The sequence below is a fragment of the Mizuhopecten yessoensis genome, unplaced genomic scaffold (genome assembly GCF_002113885.1).
Source record: "Mizuhopecten yessoensis strain PY_sf001 unplaced genomic scaffold, ASM211388v2 scaffold11073, whole genome shotgun sequence".
Taxonomy (NCBI): Eukaryota; Metazoa; Mollusca; class Bivalvia; order Pectinida; family Pectinidae; genus Mizuhopecten; species Mizuhopecten yessoensis.
This window is the reverse complement of record NW_018408866.1, coordinates 931192-952905: the sequence shown is the minus strand read 5'-3', so window position 1 is coordinate 952905 and position 21714 is coordinate 931192. Positions and strand designations below refer to the sequence as shown.

Genomic DNA, 21714 nt, shown 5'->3' with positions numbered 1-21714 from the left:
TAAAGATTTAGGTCACTTGGTTTGTTTTTTATGGCTCCTCAAAGTTGTACCTTTCAGAAGCTGTCTAAGTGTTGATAAAATGTGCATGTTATGTAAAATATTAATGAAAATCTAATCAAATGATGGTCACCGTAAAGAATACATTCATGGCATGATTGTGACAAAAAATCATGTTTCCATCGCGCCATTTGGCTGTTTTATGGAAGAAACAATCTCAAAAATGCCATTTTCGATGATAACATTTTAGACACAAAAACTGTGTTTTTTAGAGAATACACCCTTTTATGGGCGTTGGATGCAAACCAATTTTTATCCTATTAAACAGTACGTAATATGCTATTGATGAGAGGAAAAATCATCAAAATGTAAGTGGTGGAACATTTTCAAATGTTGGGTTGAATTAGCCTATGGTTGAATTGCCGATTTTCGACTTTCTTTAGATAATTAACAAAAAAACGAGAGTATTTGCTCGGTATGTTGAGAATATGTACACAGATATGAAAAAAAGTGAGAGAAACACTTTTTCATAAAAAAAATCCAAGATGGCTACTTCACAAGTCCCCGTGGTTGAAGACATTGGCTGACAAATAGACAGAACAACAAACAAAACGTGTTCCTTATGATTTTGGTTGGTTTTCGCATTTACGGGAGTGTTCATAGCTACGGGCGATTGTATAATACCTATATTTATAAGTTTGGTTAGTCACATGGTAACGGGGATCTTTCATATCGAGCCCCAAACATACTTTCGACATATGCACTCCGTTGCCGCATGGAAAACTATTTCAAGTTTTGTCGGAATTTCTTTACCTGTGGTTGTAATGGTCGAGGGTTTTCCAGCGTCCTGTAATACCCAAGGTAGTACAAGATACTGGAGATGTGCGCACACATTCCCATCGTTCTCTCTCCAACTGGGCACTGGCAGTAGTAGTCCTTTATTGGGGCCTCAACATCGGGTGAAACGGTGAACCGTATCCAAACGTTATATTTCGTTTGGCTTTTGTGTCGAGAATGTATTTGACATCGGAGAAGGTCTGGGGAGTGCTGGTAAAGCCACACCTCATAGTCTCCGTCATCACTTAAATGTTCGGCGATGTAACCAGGAGCCAGAGATATCTGATACGTTCCACACGTAATGGTTCTCAAGTAATCAAGATCGAGACGGGGAAACAGTACGGAAGATGCATCCATCTTGACAAACTCGGACCTTGCCCGTCTAGATAGATCCGGATCTGTCTTGACTCTCTGAGCTAAACCATTCGGTGTTGTCAAACGGTCCTTCATACGTTCAGCCATTAGCCTATCTTTGGCATCTCTCTCTGGAGATCTCTGGTAGATCGGTCCTCTAATACCATTCAGACAGGCTGTGACGGTTCGAAGCAAAGCCTCGATGACATTGATAAAGCTGTTAGACACCAATTGCGTTCGGAAGAACGTCCAGTGTTTCAGACGACCATGATAGGATTCCACAATCCACCTCGATTTGGTGATAGTTCTGTCAAGATTTGCTTGGACGTCAGAATGTTGACTTTGACCGGGTTTCAGGTATGACGGCATGCTAGCATTGAGGCCAGAGGCTTCGAGAACTGGTAGGACATCTCTAAAACCTCGGTCAACGACAACGTTGTCGTCTGGTTGTAGCCAAGTAACTAGCTTGTCCATGACTTTTTTTGTAATTGTAGCATCATTTTCGCTGCCAGTGAATGGTCCTACTGTGTCCAGAATGTAGCCATCTGGTAAGGCGATGCTCATGAATTTGAGATAGTTTCTCTTCTTCTGGCCACAGTAGGACATTCTCTGGAGCTTGTGGTCGGAGCTTTTCTGGATATAAATATAGGTGCCATCTAATATGGCAGTGGCTTTATCTCCAAAAAATGCTTCTGAAAAGACAGTATTGTGCCCGAGCAACTGTTCTCTTGTCAAGTGATCCGGACCTAGAAATTGTGGGACTATCGATGTGTCTAATGCCTGTACTATGGAGTGGAAAGTTTTGGACACACTTGACTTGGAAATTCCAAAAAGAGAAGAACACTGACTCCAGGAAATGTCGGTTTTCAGTTTTACCCAGAACAGTAATAGAGCATCGTGTGTAGTCTTGGTATATATACCAGATGAAAGATATGGGGAACAGTGCGAGTGGATTTCGAGGAACTGATCTTTTGACCAACCTGTTCAGGCCATGCATGCGGAGTCATCAAGAGAAGAAAAGCTTATTGTAAACGCAGACTGGTTCTGTGAAAGGACGTGCGACACCTCTAGGAGGTCATTAATGATTTCGGACGATTTTGATGGTAACTGAGATTCCAAGGAACCTCTACCATCAAGGACAACCTCTGTAGACGGATCTAAGTCGTTACCAATAAGGTGAATGGAGCAGACGCGGGATGAGGTGGGACACCACAGTTTGTGTGAATAGATCAGGTGATGTCTTGCACGTTTTGGTAAGACTGATGATTTTGTTCCATTTCTTGCAAAGGTAACAAGACAGAGACAGCATTTTTTGTGTGAAGATGATCCATTCAAAAGATCATGAAGGGTCAGCAACGGCAGGATATGGGACGGGGAGTCGTCTTCTTCCTCTATTTCCTGGTTCTGCTCGGGTTCAGGTTCAGGCTGATTTTTGTTCCGAAGATACTTCATGTAGCACTTCTGGCAAATAAGTGCTTGTTCCTTTGCTGACATCAATCCTTGTTGCACCAGCGTATCTAGGAGCCATTTATATTGTGGACTATTTACATTGCGTGCACTTCTGTTCTTATTGCCACTACGTTTCTTGAAGTATACTTGACACCCTTCTCCAACACATTTACCCTCCATCTTGAAACAATAACGATTGGTTTATGAAGCGTCGATAAAGTAACAAAATAGCAAGCCACCGATGATTGCTGTAAACAGCTAATACTTAGTAGTTTGGTACAATTATGCGAAAATGTGTGATAAATAACGAACAACTAATTACACAAAATAACAAGACAATATAATAAATCACATTCAATACCTCCAAGAAGCGCAGAATTGATTGATTACTTAGAACAAAATAAAGTATTTCATATGGATAATCTATCTATTCGATGTGGCGTGGTCGGCAGGCACAAAGAAAGTGAGACAAGTCAGGGTCCCAACCCTGACAGAGCCACAACGCTTTGGAGATGGGACAATAAAACAAGGAAAGTGAGACAAGAATAGCTAGCGTCGAGTCAATGATTCCGTAAACGTATAGACAAAGACAAGAAGATACGGATAAATGTACAAGGCCACACGATCAGAAAATTCAGAAGAGGACAACTTGAGATAGAACAGTATTCATGTATCAGGGTGTCCTCAGTGTAAATCTTTATATCGATACTGTTTATTTAGTCGTTACACATCATAAAACTGTCATGAAAATATCCGCTCTGATATTCAATATAAAAGTTTGTATATAATAAGCTATATAATAGGGTTTCAGACAAGGTTGTTACTCATTTCCCCTTTTCTTTCAATTTACAACCACATTCAGGCGGCGATATGAGAACGTTCCACCACATGGAATTAGCTGATTTTTGGTACACATATGAAACAAGTAAAGCTCTATCCGATTTTCTGATGGAAATTTGCATCCAAAACTATATAACGGGAGAAAATTGCAATTTTATGGCATTTTTCTTCATAATTGTGTCTCTGCAAGTGCATTTTCATCCGAGAATTTTTTTTTTTATGTTTTATGAATAAACACGATGTTTTGGAAATATTTATCAAAAGAAATTTATACTATGTTGCGAATTACAATTTCGAGATAACCTTCTTTTATTTACGAACTTATGTCTTTGATGCTGAAATTGACAACTTTATAAAAATACATTTTCACTGAAATTATGAAATCTGGGTGTCGGAAAGGTGTAAAATTCTACGGGGGCAGGCTCCTATGGAGAATTAACATTACTGGAAACAGGCCCTTAAACCCACAAATCGTTTCAATAGAAAACCCGGCAGAAGAAGATATTTTGGAGCAGCTCCTGAACGACGACACAAAGGGAGAAACAACCGAAACAATACCACCAACAGCGATGTCCTTCCAACGTGACCAGGAGCCATGGAATGTCACCTCGAAATATAACTATGCTACATCTGCTAACAGTTCTGGTAAGTTAACGATCTGTATCTACTTGATTTACCTGTTTACATGACAATCAAATATAAATTGCATATTACAGGTTTTTTTTAGAATTTGAGAATCCAAGCTGACATATTTTGCTTATACATTGCAAGGAGTACTTACATGTATATAACTTGCCACACCTGTGCTATTCAGCAATATTCTTTATAGCTAGATGAATTAAGTATATGCTATCTTTACAAAATTTGCCTTTCACAAGTGTTTCTTCATATTTCAGAAGACATAGATCACTTAAGCAGGGTGGAACGTTTGATGTGCAAGATTTGTATGACACAGGAGGTAAATGTCACTTTCCTTCCGTGTGGGCATCTCATATGCTGCTTGGAATGCTCGGGAATGGTGTCAAAATGTCCAGTTTGCCGTGCACCGATCGAAAACAGAGTGAAAAGCTATATTTCGTAAGGGAAATGATGCAAAATTTTCATTTACATAAAATGACATGTAATATGAATCACATAGACATCTTATTATGCATCTTCTATGAAACATAAAAAACATATATTCATGCATAAACAAATATATATACTACATTTTTTGAATATGATAGTAACTAGAGCCACCCCTCGGATATTACTGTTACCCTCGGCTTTGCCTCGGGTGCCCCTAGTCACTCGCACACTCCAATGGATCTTGTGATTATTTTATTATAACGGAAGTCATCATGGCGGTTGAAACGAATTGTACGCGCATCTTCTTTGCGCGGGTACTATTTGCAGTGTCACTCACACTGTCACTCGTTGCTAGGGCGTCGGGAAGAATCCTTTCATTGTCTAAATGTTAAAGCGAATGTGACAGTGTGAAATGAACGACATGCTTTGCCACTCCGATTACAGGATTTTCACTAGAGCTATAATGATAATTAATATTTAAAGAGCAATTAGATATCGGAGTAACAGATTAGAATAACAAAAAGAAATTGTAGATACGTGAAGCGATCACAATATCATTTATACACCATATTAACACATATCTAACCTTTCGTTACTTTGTATATATCTGATACTGAACTGTTACATACCTACATTGATATCAGCATCAAACCCCGTAATAGAAACAAATAAACACATTTGTAGACTAATACAACAATATAAAACATATTGAGAAATCCGTAGGTCAAATATATTTTAACAGTATCGACTGCAAAATGTGTGTAAAGATTTGAATTTAAAGCTATAGTTTAATTCACGCTCTATGGGAAATGAAATCTATCCTTTGTTGTAAATGCTTCAAATGAATGTATTAATAGCTAACTGGTATAGTATTGCACAAGAAGATATTAAATACTAGCAAAAACATTTCCGCAACCTCTTGTCCAGAGTGAGTGACCCTCAAGAACTCCTGGTAAGGTCCACAGTGCAGTTATGTACATATCGAATATGTACTAGAAATGGCGGATATAACAAGTGACTGAATCAATATACAGCTCCGCGTGTACGCACCAGGAAGTGTGTTATGTGAAAGGATCAGTTGACAATGGATCAATGATATGTTATCATATTGATACAATGCCGTATGGCCATTAAATCAATTCTGGCTGATCTCATTTATTTAAGTCCTGCATGTACATAAATGTACAAAATGTAGGAAGTTGTCTTTACATAGACGCACACACACACATTTAAGTTAACATTTTATACACGTTTTGTTCCTTTGTTAATGATTTCGTGTCTTTTCACATTAGGTGAAGATTTTTGTCATGCAGTTATAGGATACGTCTTATACAAAAGACCCTCTCTTTACAAGCGACTGAACATGTGTAGCAAGCGTAAAAGCCAGTATTACGTGATTATACGTGTTTCAATAGCAGGGCCATTGGTTTTAAAGGTTTTGTGTATTTGTGTGTGTGTGTGTTTTAAAAACCTTAAACAATGCTCTGAAAAGTTTATTTGTGAATCCTTTGCTTATTTATCTACCGAATACACCACTATACGCATGATTTTCAAAAGTTCAAAAACAAATTGACCTTAAACTACATGACAGGTATCTTTGAAAAGGGGAAAAAATATGACTCTTTCGGAACACATTGTCATATTTTCTGTGTATGGGGAAACTCGGGTTACTTCGATAACGCGGAAAACCTCGATCACCTTAATCATATCTTGCACGCCCCTGCCACTCACTCATAACATTGAAACACCAAAACTGGTCCATCAAAAGGTATTTCCAAATATAGAATGCAATTTTTCAAAATTTCTTGTGATGTGTGAGGTTAAAACCTGAATTTTATTTTTGGTTGATCCACTGCGTTGACACGCTCCAACCGGCGAGCAGCCGGTTAAACTATTTTGGACAGCACAGTGATCATGAAGGGATGTAGATCCACACACCGAGAAAAATAAAAATAGAATAGTATATTTAAATATATTTTTTATAAGTGTCTCATTTTCATTTTGTATATTTAACACTTGTTTCATCGTTTTTTGTGGGAATTTTAGTTTTATTAAAGTTTTACCTCTTTTACATTTGTTTACATTGTATAGAGCAACGTGCTAACGCTGACCCTTCTGACCAAGCTCGACACTCTTGAACTATCCAAGGGTTATACGCATCGTTAGAAAAACTGGCTTGCCCGCAAGACACTATTTTCCCTCCATAATCCCCCTCCCACTCAGCCATTAACTACGCTCGATGTTGCTGAAATAATGAGCTCATCCCTATATCGCATTGCTGGAAAAGCTTACCTGGCAGTCAGGCAGTATTTCCCCTTGAGTATCATTGGCTGTTGAAGACACGACTACATAGTCACGTAGTGACTATTTGCGAATATCATAATATAAGATCACCCATTTTACGTCAAATGATAGTAAGCGAAACTATGATATGATTCAAGATTAACCAAGACCTTCAGAGCAGTTTGTACAACAACCCTTATTATTGGTGGGGCGGTGTCACTTACCGACTTATTATTGGTGAGGCGGTGTCACTTACCGACAGCATGATTGATAAAGTTAGTCAACAATTTAGTTGCGCGTTTTCATTTCTGACGTTATAATATAAAGCCATCATCTAATGGTCAGGTTGTAGCTAGCCTTTTCCACTAAGAAATTTCTACATCACTTTATTATTTTGGTGAAGAATGTTAACCCTGCTCCTAATATGATATGTATCTATCTATCTATATGAATATGGGGCAACTATTTTAAGTAATTCGTATCCTACGGACATACCTCCATTAGAATCTAGTGTAATATGGGATTTTACCGTCTATATTACTTCTTTGACCCATATCTATATAAATATATGCATCATTAAGTGCACATGCCTATTTTTAACTTGTAAAATATTAGTAACTGAAAACGTTAGAGTGTAACAGGCAAAATCTGCTCAGAATACTTTATTTGTCTGGATCCTCGAAAATGTATGGTATTGAGTATATAACAATGAATATATATATGGATCAATAAACGGGCAGTAAAATGTAGATATATTCTACTACGTATATTGTACATAAATGAGTCATTCAAGTCGATGGGTTCTACTGATGTATTATGCCCACAATGTTTAGGCTGATCTACTGTTTATAAATATCTCTTAAACTTGAAAGTTTGACACGCACATTTTACTATGTATACTATTTATCGCCGTATCCTTCAGTGTGAAGCTGGTGTAATATACTATGTATAACTTAAACTTTCAGTGTCGATGAGGTTTATTTTATAATGTGAATAATGTAATGTATTAATACTTGAGTCTTCAGTGTTTAGAAGGCTACTCTACTGTGTGTATTTAGAAGGCTACTCCACTGTGTGTACCTTATACCCCATACTCTTACAGTGTTAGAAGGCTATTCTACTGTGTGTACCTTATACCCCTTAATCCTTCAGTGTTTAGAAGGCTACTCTACTGTGTGTATTTAGAAGGCTACTCCGCTGTGTGTACCTTATACCCTTTAACTATTCAGTATTTAGAAGGCTACTCCGCTGTGTGTACCTTATACCCTTTAACTATTCAGTATTTAGAAGGCTACTCAACTGTGTGTACTTTATACCCCTTAATCCGTCAGTATTTAGAAGGCTACTCAACTGTGTGTACCTTATACCGCTTATTCCTTCAGTGTTTAGAAGGCTACTCCACTGTGTGTACTTTATACCCCTTAATCCTTCCGTGTTTAGAAGGCTACTCCACTATGTGTCCCCTATACCCCTTAATCCTTCAGTATTTAGAAGGCTACTCCACTGTGTGTACCTTATACCCTTTAACTCTTCAGTATTTAGAAGGCTACTCCACTGTGTGTACCTTATACCCCTTAATCCTTCAGTGTTTAGAAGGCTACTCCACTGTGTGTGCCTTATACCCCTTAGTCCTTCAGTATTTAGAAGGCTACTCTACTGTGTGTACCCTTTACCCCATAATTCTTCAGTATTTAGAAGGCTACTCTACTGTATGTACCCTATACCCCATAATCCTTCGATGTTTATAAGGCTACTCAAATGTGTGTACCCCTTAATCCTTCAGTGTGCAGAAGGTCTGTTTAACTGATTATGTTTCATATCTCTGAATCTTTCTAAACAATACATCTTTAGATTATTTAAAGTGTAGTAAACAGTAGGCTACACTGATATGTATGTAAATCTTTTTTAACAAACAGAATAACAGGAAGATGTTTTATGTATTCCAAGTATCTGGATTTCAAACGTTTATTGCTTATTGTTTTCCCTGTATTATTAGATATTCATACTTTTGAAGGGTGAAGTATTCCTCTTCTTATGTAGATATATATATACATAGAGGCGAAGGCGCTTGGGAGGTACAATGTACTAAGAAACTGCTGTTATTTGTTTATATAAATTTATAAATATAGTAGATAATAAATTCTTGCGAAAATATAGAATAAAAGAATAAATATCTAAGATCAACCGCTGGGCCTTTCTACCTTCTTGGGCTTCTTAAGGCGGACTGATGTGTATTTTGCACCGTTGGTTACATGACGTCATCAATATTTGCATAGTACACAATGTTAGTGACGTCATATATATATACGTATTATATAGCTGAGGATCGTGTATGGTCCAGCATAAATTTAATTTTGCAGCCAGCATAACCTAACTTGTAAACGTTATATTCAAGGAACTTTTAATATGTTATAAGTAAGATAATTATTTAAACAGCATAGCTTTGTCCGTATTTGGATTTTTTTTAGATTATTCCTGTTTCAATGCAATATTATATTGCTTCGATAAATTGAGCTGTATCTTCAAATAGCTCCTTAATAACATTTGCTCATTGTTGTTAATACTTTTAACTTGATTTAATTGCTTATATCCTTTTTAATGAACTGATCACACTGCAGCTCATCTATTCCATATTTGAAAGTGTATGAAATGATTGTAATGACAGGGACTGGCCTGTCACTAACATATTGTGAATCTTTTTACATATCCCCTGCAAGTTGGGGGAAATAATAGGTCTGTTGAATTCCACTACATAATGTTTGGATATGGTTAAATTTTCCATTCAATATAGATGATGTGGAACGCCAGATTAAAATCAAATGAAATTGGCCATAAATGCCAACAATGCTTAAGGAATGCCAAACCCAATCCTTAACATGAAATGCAAAGTTCGATTGCATAAAGTCCGTGTCGTTGATAGCTTATCAGCACTGTGTATTACATTGGCAGAGTATCCATTGCCATACTAGACGCACATGTATTCTGTTTGAATTGTTTTTGATAAAGAGCACAACGCTTACAACTGTAATGACGCATATGTATATATTGTGAAGGCTTCAAATTAAGTAATGGCCTTTGTGTAAGATAATGTATCTTTTTTGACTGTTTATTAACTAATTAATTAACAATGTACATAATTAAGCTTAACGAACATCGCACAAGTTTTATGAAAAAATATAGCATCGCTAACCATTGTGAACACTAGTTCAGTAGGATAGAGGATACCATTGATACATCATCCATTAGTTCACCTTTTGTTTAAGTACATTGACGATTAACGTTTCTATCTGTATGCATATTGGCTTTTGACAGATAAAGTATGAAATAAATAAACATAAATACAAACCTCTGTAAACTGAAAATTAAATATCAATTATGCTAGGTAAATTTACTGTCAAATACAATGTGAATCTTACATGAAGTTTAGAAATTATGCTTAGCTCTTTTTGTCTTGCTTCGTTTTGTCTGCAACTGTTTTTTGATTTGTGTAACCGGACTGATGATGTCAACAGGATCCGACATTGTTTGAAACTGTGATCTACAATAACTTTCATTCAATAATGAAATAAATAATATTAATCGACTTGAAAAAAACGTACATAAATTGGTTGACTTGTTTTTCATTTCCATTTAATCGTTCTGACATGAACACATAATAAAATACAGAAACCCTTAATCAATCGTATACTCTGACAGTACAAATTGCGATAGTTACTGTATGCTTTTTTTGTGAAAGAGACAAAAAGAAACGAATTTTATCCTTACGGCAAAAAAATCTTATGAAATCAATAATTAATTCATTTTGTGTCCCACTGTAAATGCTAGAGGTTGTTAATTGATAGAACTAGTTGTTCCACCTCAGCCATCTAGATTCTGTAGATAGGTGTACGCCCCAAAGGTGAAGCTATGTATCAACCATATTGTACATGTATGTCTAGATTGGGTTTTTTTCTTTAATCTTAGCGGTGAAGATGATCTTTTGTAATTTGAAGTTTATAATGCATGCACGTAACCATTATGATATAGGAAAGGACTATAACGAGTGTTTATATAATTTATACCATGTACCAGTACCAGACTAAAAAGTATGATCATAAAAATCAGAAAAAGTCGAGAACGACCCCGAAAACAGATTTTTGCATTTGGGAATGGCATTTTCTTCAAATCAAATTATCTGTTCGTGTTAAATGACGTCATTTTGTTGATGCTGGCATCCCTGAGCATGTAAAGGCGTTGCGTATAAAACGAATTGGTACCTGGTTAGGTAACTATACATGTATTAAAGAAAGCTGAGAGAAACAATGTTCAAAACTGATGATTTGTTTTATATTTTGATTTCCCCTACAAGTTAGACTGTACTGTACATGACCCCGTACACAAACTGATGCTACTGTTTACAGTGTTAGAGGATATTACATATGCTGTCACAGGATGGTTGGAATATTGTCGACTTTATACTGTGTACGATAGTAGTGTATTTCAGTGTAAATGACAAACAGTATATCAACATGATTAAACGTTTATCAAAACCTATAATTGATAATTAAACCCCTCTGAGGTGGCCTTTCGATCATTTTAAGGGTTCGGGTGGACAAATTAATCTATCAACAAACCCTGTCAACACATTGTTACAATATGATCTAAATTTTTTATCAATAAACGACTGCAGCAACAATGTACGTGTACTCAGCCGAGTCAAGTCAAAATGCCCTCAGTGTTTATTTCAGTGATTTTTTTTTATCGTGAATATCTCAAAACGATAATTTTCAGCTATGGACAACAAAGGATGAAGTCATGAATTAATATAAAGTATGACGACATTTCAGTCACGTGGTACTTGCATGTACCCTTGATTGGCACCATTATTAGTACCCATGATTATATTTATAAAGATGACGTCAAAATCAACACCTACAGTTTTGTGTATCAGTACGTGCTTTGACCCGGCAGTACATATGTGTATACAAGTATGGTGTTCGGTCGTTTGCATTGAGATCATAAGTTCAAGTGTCATCTTGTCCCAAACATCAGAAAATGACATCCTTCTGATGATAGCACGTGCATTTTAATTGGCTGTAAATATGCTCAATGATAGGCAAAACAAAATACCCTGTATCAAGAGTACATAGTGCAAAACACAAATCAGTGCTAAATATAAGTGTCACCGATGCAAATGTATATCACATACCTGACAAATCTTACCTTAATAATAAGCCGTTATCAAGGTCCGGTAATTTACAGTTTTTAACTACTCTTGTAGCGAGAACTCTAGACTCGAAAAACATCCCTATTTGATAACTGGTGAATCAAAATTTGAAACAGGAAGTGGTTTCGTGCATTTAACCGTCATTTCACGCTATGGCAGTATGACGTAATTCGACCATCGGGTGAAGTTTCCGAGAAGAAAATTGCACAATTTCAATTAATTCGTGTTATCTGATGCGTCAGATGTACACGCATGTTTGGTAAAGTCTATGAATGTAAACTAACAGTTCAATGGCTGGCATTTCATCTGGTTAATTATAGCTCAGATCAATCGCTTCGGATGTATAAAAGTCTCGATAGTGATTTGTAACTGCTATGTATATATTTGTAGTAAAATGATTTTCACTGGCTAATTCAAATTACATCTAAATCAAAACAGTAAATCAAGATGTTAAACTTATCGATTTTAGAAAGACGATATAATGATTTCGTGATGGAGATAAATTGTTTAAAGAGCTCTTTAAATCAACATTGATACTGACAGTATAATATATGTAAACGTAGGGCTGGTTACTGCCTAATTTGTCTCTTTCACAAGTGGAATAGTTTATGATGTTATTGATGTTTGTACTTATGAGTGTGGGAGTGTTTTATATAGGGACACATTGTTATCTGTATACGGCAAATATACAACGCATGTGAACCTACATGTACGTTTAAAGTTACATGTAAGTCTACAATCAGAATGCACATTTAAGATAACTTTAAGGTAAACCTATCTGGCCAATCTACATTAAAGTGCTGTGCCTAGTCAACTTTTAAATTTCTATATGAAGTTGAGCTTATAGATGATCTTATCAGGACTGGTAACAAAAACTTAACCAAGTCCTTTCGTGTATATTGACGATGTGCCGTGTTTAAATAACAAGAACTTATTAACGATTTCTCGATCGTATAAACCTCCTGAGCCGCTTAATACCAATGAAACTACATACTCTTCTACTCGATCGTTACATACAATATGAATGATCAACAGGGGATGTACGATAAGCGGGACGATTTCAACAATCCGGTCGTAAACATTCCAATTCTCGAAAGTAAAAACCCTACTTCACCTACCTATGGTGTTTTCACTACATTGTTGATTCGGGAATTGGTACTCAACAGCTTGCTCCGAATATCATAATTTCCTTAATAGATTTGAACTGCTTACTGACAAACTTACAACACATGATTTAAAAAGGTGCACGTTCAGGAAGATTACGGACAAGTGGTATGGTTGCCATCAAAGGGAAACATGCTACTATTTCTGTTTGTGATATGGAGGTCGATATTTTGTATATGCACAACAGTGTGCTTTGTGGTTTTGTTGTCACTGCCTGAGTTTCCAATGACGATCCTTGGCTTTGACCTAGATTCACATGACATGCGTCGTCGATGAAGCAGAGAACGATAATCTTACGGTACATCTAGTCTTGTTCTTCTTGGACTTTTTCAAGGGTCCCAATGTAAATCTTTCCTTTGTTCATATTTTGCCCTAGTTTCACCAATTTTGACCTCGATTGCGGCTAAGTAGAGACTATGGTATTCTCTGGGGTTTTTTAAGTAATTGATACTACTGTAATGACTATTGTGATCTTACAGTTAAAATGTATGTTATGCTACGTACGGAATTAACTCTGGTATAATGACAATGGTATGCTAATCATGTATGATAAAAAGACGCCACAGAAAGACAATTCAGATTTAGATACAAAATATTAACACAGAGAGTACTGAAAGACTTCACCTTAAGATTATATATAAGATTATTAATGCACAGTCACATGATATCCCTCAAACGCTAATGTAATATGCCTCAGAAAAACTACCAGCACTAGCCACAACAGAAGCAAATCGTCCGGTTAATGACAGCTATCAGAAGACGTGGTCACAGGTAACATTTATGTAGCATTAATGCCTTGTCATAGTCACACCAGGCAAAGTATTGCGAGTGATCCACAGACCCCTTCATTTGGGCAACCTGCAGCATCAAAATTAACAAATGACCATACATTCTTATTGTGTTAATGTATAAAGCAGAATACGAGACCTTATTGTGCTACACAGCGTCATACAAAGAGGTACTCTCTTATAAAAAATGACAAGTGTATGTAACAGGTTAAAAGGGGAGATATGAACGCAAGGACCGACGTCCATGTTCTCTAAAATTGGAGTCATGTGACACATTACGAGTCATTTCCTTTTTATTTCAAAGTTATAGATAAGTCCTCATAAAAAGGGCATCTTTTTCGGACGGTGTGTGCATGTTGGACGAGCGATACAGATCTGGAAATTATTGCTTGCGCACATTCATGCGGACAATTGTGGTTTGTGTAAATTGAGAAATGGCTTAACAATATGTACGGTTTCGTGTTTAAACATATAAACTTGATTTTTCAAATATATTTCTATATTTTAGCTACATATATAAGCTGATATTTCTATATTTTTCTTAAATATAGAAATGGTGTTTCGGTGTTTAACATGTAAGCGCCCCAAATCGACACATGTCAAATCATCACATATATGGACTCGGTCACATATACAGGTAAACATAGCCACTTTGTACATGTACGTGGATCGCAGTTTTCCCCACCCGGAGCACTTACGTACTCGTCAAGGTGTGCAAAACCAGGCGAAGGGGAGCTATAGACCAAAACGATGCAAATAGCTAATACTTAACGTCCAGTTGTGTTTTCATAACTGTCATACGGTCTCATAATTCGCATCTCTATGTCAGGAACAGGGCGCCAGGTAAAACTCCAGTCACTCATCAAAATGTTATTTTCCTGTTCCGTTACCTGGGAGCAAAACCCATTCTTGACAGTCTAACAGTCTCTCTAGTACAGTGTAACACGCATTGTAAAATTTAACATAATATGTAATTAATATAATGAGAAATTTACGTATACATTGTCTCTTATTCAATACAAGCCTTCATGATTGTTTTCAATCCATAATATTGATAAAAAAAAACAATGGTACCAAATTGCACATTTGTGCAGAGAGAAGCGTACAACAGGGCAAACGATCGATAAATCGGACAGTTGTGCGCACCATGTATGGACGATCTGCGGACGGTCGTGCACGATGTATGCACGATGTCCGCACGCTATTTTTGGTGCGTTGCGCGGTCTCACAACTGTATATGTAAATGTTTTAACAGATATGCATAAGTTCTCATATGATAACTTTGCAATAAATAATAAAACATAGATCCTGATAGATAAGGAGGACTTTAAGGAGAATTCTCCTTAAATATCCAAAGTACGAGAGCAAGAGTGTATGCAAGTTGTGTTTTGTACTGTCTTTTGTAAAATAACATGTGAAAGAAACCAAATAAATGTGTTGAAAGAAAGAAAGAAAAAAAAATAAATAAGAAGGACTTCACGATTTTATGGAAGTCTGCACACCAGGGATGAAAGGTCAAGTGCATCTTAATTCATTGAAACTTCCACACGCATGCGTGAAAGCATGATAGTTTGAAATATTAAAAACCACGGGCAAACTTCGAACCAACCCGGGAAAATCTAACATTTAAGATATAATATATACAATTTTGTTTCTTTGTATAGATCATGGTGTTGACTCTTTCTGCTGGGGATGAGGACAATCAATGTTACAGTTTCCAGAGTGCAATAATTCCACGAGGGATGAATAACTATGTTATGTCGACAGGAAGGTCAGTTGATCATAAAGTTAAATGTTATGTAGAAAAATGTTTTCTCCTTTTAGTTTGTTCTTTATTTCCATTCAACTGCCCAAAGAGGAGACACAAATGTTATAATATATTGATACTGTTATGTCAGTGTACTACATTTTGTAATGTATTCTAATATTTCAACAGGAAACCATGAATAAAAATGACCGCAGAAACAGTATTAAACGAATTCCTCCTTTACAATCTTAACCTTGGGCAAATCATAGCATAAGGTAGCTTTCTCTTCTTTATGCATTGTAACCTGCTATCTATTTACATATTAGCCGTCCTAGTTTAGCAACTAATTCATAAATTATTGTAACGAAAGTAAATATGATATTCACTCTCTAGTGATTACAAAGTTTATACCGTACGAAGATAACACAAAAACTGTACAAGTTATCCGTACTCATTAGTGATAATAACTTTGTTATCTATGCTGGTTTAAGGTTAGATGGTGAATACACTTACCGACATACCTTGAATTGTTACTGTCTGATATCAAAAAATAAAGTGATTAAAGCATATACAATTCATATCATTGATGCAAATTTAACAGAGAAGGTATGATAGAATTTAACTCCCTGTTTTAACAATTTAACTGAGATTTATATAAACCATAATATTTCATAAAGGCTAAAAACAAATTGAACACAAACAGGAATTGAAAACATTTTTTCACAACATATTTCATAGTGAACTCTTCATTTTGTTCTGCCCTTGCAGATTTGTCTCCTGTTTAACCTTAAGTGATTTTCCTGTCAACCTCTAAGCTGTAGAAAAGCTGTACACTTAATAGAAAAAATACAACCCCACCAATCCGCGAGTTTGGACTTCAGCCCAATAGTTCAGGTCCTTGTGTTATATCCTCAAAGTAAGAAAAAATCTGTTAGTCAAAGTCAAACAGAACCAAATCAGCTGATACTACATTAATAAATAGTTCGTATATATAGTTTTATCTAAACCCGAACAGTATATCCATATATTAATGTTTATCACTTTGACTGTGTAACTGAACACATGTCATCCATCGGTACAAAATCACATTTATGTACCACTTATTAAAAGAAATGTGTTGCTATTTTTAAATACAATGATTGTGTTAGTTATATGTGTGCATAAACTTCACAGGTAAAACTCCTTTACGGGTACTTTCTTATTCAGGTGGGACAAAATACAAAGGGATGTCCTTGTTATCATAATTTGTACTAAACTATTAAAGGACGAAACAGGTTAGTTCTTAACATATTTGACTACCTTTACGTGTTACAGTAAGCTTATTGCATATATTTTGTTTAGAATATGGCGATGCTGTATAGTGTTACAGTAAGTTAAGTTTAAATATTTTTTGTCTGGATATGGCGTGGACATTGGTGTGGGGTTACTGTGTCTCATTGCGGAGATGACAGTGAACCAGCAATCGAACAATCAACAGCAAAAAGCAAGGATTTGTTGATCTTAATCAAGAAAACGTAAATTGATATAGTCATGTGAACTAGACAGAGGTGTATATTCTATGCTAGATATATTGCGTTACATTAACTATGTGGTATTGCTTGTTACTGTGTACAATATAAAGTACACCAAAGCTTGTGACGGGTGTGCTATATATAAACCGTTTTATGGTCATACAGGTGGTGAATGGGGTGTCTGGCTGTAATAAATCAGACAAACTAAGCACAGTGTGTCGTAGGTATAAAGTCAAGTTGTGGTATACATGTATATGTCGATCAGACATACATGTGTATGAGCAAGCACATATCGCTATAGCCATAACAAAAAGCTTTTTAAAACCTTTGGAAGATAGCTATTGGATTTTTCTTTTGCATATCTGTTACTCGATCATGTTAAAGGGTAAATTGTATGAGTCCTATTTAGTGGTGTGGATACGTGTTCGTAGCTGGCCAGGTAACGAACATACACGGATCATGTTAGAAACATCATGTACAGTGCAGGTGTTTGATACAATGAGATGTTATGTCACTACGCAGGGTAATACAGAACAAAATGACGTCCGCACACAATTACAAAATCTCAAACCAAATACAAGCAGAATGAAAAATGTCCATTCATTGACACCAATGTAACAACAAAGTATGAATTGTAAAAAGAATTTATTTATTTATAATATGTTTAATTGGACGTATAGAAATATCGATGTCATGTATAAAAAGGGCTAGTTAAATTACTGGTAGTTATGGTTTGCCTTTCTGGTTTACAGACAACCGCTCTAAAGCCCGGGAAGAAGTTTCAAATTTTGTATTCATTGTTAACTCGAATGATTATTATCACTAGAATATGCTACATTTGTAATTCAACATATGTACATACAGAAAGAGAAATGGCAGGTATATACACCTAAAGATCTGTTACATATCTCTAATGAATCCAAAAAGGTGAACAGTATATATGTAATGGTATCTTTATCTTTATAAGACCGAACGAAGAACAAAAGACTTGTCCTTTTGATTTAGAAGATTTGCATGGTTGATGAAATGAAAATCCCATTCCTTCCCTGCAATCACTTGATTTGATGTGAGAATTGTGCCGCGATGATGACGATTTGTCGGGTTTCGTCGAGAACATATCAATTACACAGTGAACTGTTACGGATCCTCAAATTGGTGTTAACCGACTGCAACATCATCTTCTCGCCATCTAAAAAGTAGCGGACAGCATCTAAAGAAACAAATCATCGCCATCACTCATCGTTACTACTGCTGCTGATACAATCAAAGATCGATTATTTATCAGAAATTACTACCATTGGCAGGAATCAGAAGAAACAACGAAGAAACACTTATTCGTTAAAAGGGGAGTTGGTGACCGACTACGATCACTAGCCTTCCATCACTGGGTCGTGGGTTCGAGGTCTTCATGGAGCAGTCACTAAGTACTTGCCTTAAGTCGGGTTTTTTTCTCCGGGTACTTCGGGCAACTAATTAAGGTGAGAGTACCTCGGGCCACTAGTTTAGGTGAGAGTATATTAGGCCACTAGTGTAGATGAGAGTATATCTGGCCACTAGTGTAAGTGAGCATATATCGGGCCACTAGTGTAAGTGAGAATATATCTTGCCACTAGTGTAAGTGAAAGTATATCGGGCCACTAGTGTAAGTGAGAATATATCGGGCCACTAGTGTAAGTGAGAATATATCGGGCCACTAGTGTAAGTGAGAATATATCGGGCCACTAGTGTAAGTGAGAATATATCGGGCCACTAGTGTAAGTGAGAATATATCGGGCCACTAGTGTAAGTGAGAATATATCGGGCCACTAGTGTAAGTGAGAATATATCGGGCCACTAGTGTAAGTGAGAATATATCGGGCCACTAGTGTAAGTGAGAATATATCCTGCCACTAGTTTAAGTGAGAGTATATCTGGCCACTAGTGGAGGTGAGAGTATATCTGGCCACTCGTGGAGGTGAGGGTATATCTGGCCTCTAGTTAATGTGAGAGTATATCTGGCTACCAGTGTAGGCGAGAGTATATCTGGTCACTAGTGTAGGTGAGAGTATATATCTGGCCATTAGTGTAGGTGAGGGTATAGCTTGCCACTTGTTAAGGTTAGAGTATATCTGTCCACTAGTGTAGGTGAGAGTATATCCGGCCACTAGTGGAGGTGAGGGTATATCTGGCCACTAGTGTAGGTGAGGGTACATCAGGCCAATAGTGTAGGTGAGGGTACATCAGGCCACTAGTGTAGGTGATGGTATATCAGGCCACTAGTGTAGGTGAGAGTATATCTGGCCACTAGTGTAGGTGAGGGTATATCAGGCCACTAGTGTAGGTGAGGGTATATCTGGCCACTAGTATAGGTGAGAGTATATCTGGCCACTGGTAGATGTGAGGGTATATCAGGCCACTAGTGTAGGTGAGAGTATATCTGGCCGCTAGTTTGGGTGGGAGTATATCTGTCCACTAGTATAGGTGAGAGTATATCTGGCCACCAGTGTAAGTGAGGGTATATCGGGCCACTAGTTTAGGTGAGAGTATATCTGGCCACTAGTGTAGGTGCGGTATATCTGGCCACCAGTGTAAGTGAGGTTATATCGGGCCACTAGTGTAGGTGAGAGTATATCTGGCCACTAGTGTAAGTGAGGTTATATCGGGCCACTAGTGTAGGTGAGAGTATATCTTGCAACTTGTGAAGGTGCGTGTATACCAAGCCACTGGTGCAGGTGAGTTACACATTTTAACTGTAATCCGTTGTTTGACCCTTTGAGGTACACCTTAAACTTCAGCGGCTTGAAGTAAGATTTTGCTCCTCTCTAGTCTTCAAAGTACGGGTACGTGTATCAGCCTAGCACTTTGTACTTGAAACCAGGGAGCGTGACGCCTGGAATTTCAATAATTATCTTAGGTAGACAATTAATATACAATTGCGACAGCCAAACTCCAGTATAGGTCAGTTATTTACAACGTTATGATTATGACATAACAATTGTAATGAAGTCACTGTCATCAGGCCTTATTCGTGTCTCATACCTAACATCTAAGGTTGGTGTAGACATGTAGCATGTACATGCATAACAAGATGGTGTACACCTATACAGGTATAACTGTAAATATCATGGAAATGTAGCATTTATTATAAAATCTTAATTTTGTTAAATCATGTTCATGACTGCTTGTTTTTGTGAATTTATTAGTCGATTTCACGGTATCAATTGTTCGCACATTTCAGTTCTATGGCACAAAGTGCTACGGTACCGATGTGTTTATTTCTTCATGCCACTCAATTTGTTTTCTGAAACATTATTGCGGCGGAACCCACAAACTTAGAACCCCGCGAATAACAATATTTACAGTACGCCTTTGATGGTATATGCTTGTATGTGATGGTGGATAATATAACTAGATTTGAAAATATTCGAAAAATAAACAATACAAGCCGCAACATTTTAAAGGTTGAGCAGCTCGACATACAACAATCGACAATTGCACAATTTTAGGACCAATGCCTAAAACTAGTAACCACTTGTGCCAGACACAGTGACCTCCCTTGACATTCTTTATGTACACATATTACATGTACATAAAACCAGTGCCCTGTGAACACCTTTTGACCTGGAATGTGACCGGTATAAAGGGAGATAAACTTCTTGTGTTAGACAACCTGTAGTAAAACAGAATAATTCTTTGCATAGACTGATAATTATAACGAGATAAGTGTAAAATCAGATCTCTCTGATTCATATGTCCAGACATCTACAGTACCGAAAATTACAGTTTTCTTGAAAAGAAAAACAGTTCAATGGCGTCGTAAAGATTAAGTGGTTACTACAAAATGTATATCAACAATTTACATAAATGCATTGTCTTTTCCTAAAAGATCCTGTTTATCGAATATGTCTCTGATTCCAATTTGGTGTTTAGTTATTTAGAAATACATTTTAAACATAACGCTGACGGACGTGAACCTCCTTACAGGTGTCACAGAGGTTATGTGTACCAATACCCTTTCCTTCGTGGTGTGGGACTTTATAACGATTACACAATGTGCAACCCATTTGATAATGACGTGTACAACTTATATCTGTAGCAGCGTGATCGCACACTTTCCTAATAATTAAGTGATTATTTTTCGAGATCATAGGTCAAACTATAAAATACAAGTTCATGTAAACATAAAATGATATATACATGTAACACTTAAGCTAAAAGTAACCAAAAATCGACATATTTAGTTGGATTATTCCGCAAACACGATAAACTAACAGCCATATGCTTAAGTGCAGTGTGATTGCCGTAAATATGAAAATTAATGAGGAATTTAAGTAAGTATTGGATAGGTTAATGCTTTATGCCTTTGTGAAAACACATGTTCTTCATCTCAGGGTTTTTATTTCCGAAGGAAAAACATTTGGGCCTTTTATACATATTGAATTAGAACACTGGTACAGCAACAATCAGAGAACATATTTACGCATGGGTATC

The 21714-nt window shown here is 36.6% G+C and overlaps 1 protein-coding gene across 4 annotated transcripts in view; it reads left to right on the top strand.

Annotated features, from left to right (window-relative positions):
- Positions 1 to 21714, top strand: part of LOC110465395 (E3 ubiquitin-protein ligase XIAP-like) — a 35511-nt gene that overhangs the window by 3566 nt on the left and 10231 nt on the right. The window contains exons 5-9 of one of the 4 annotated variants that reach the window (XM_021521174.1): positions 3961 to 4122; positions 4374 to 4435; positions 15651 to 15757; positions 16940 to 17007; positions 18549 to 21709. In XM_021521174.1, the coding sequence (XP_021376849.1) occupies positions 3961 to 4122; positions 4374 to 4435; positions 15651 to 15757; positions 16940 to 17007; positions 18549 to 18586 (437 nt within the window). In that variant the 3' untranslated portion in view covers positions 18587 to 21709. The other 3 variants (XM_021521176.1, XR_002464606.1, XM_021521173.1) reach the window with 3 other exon arrangements.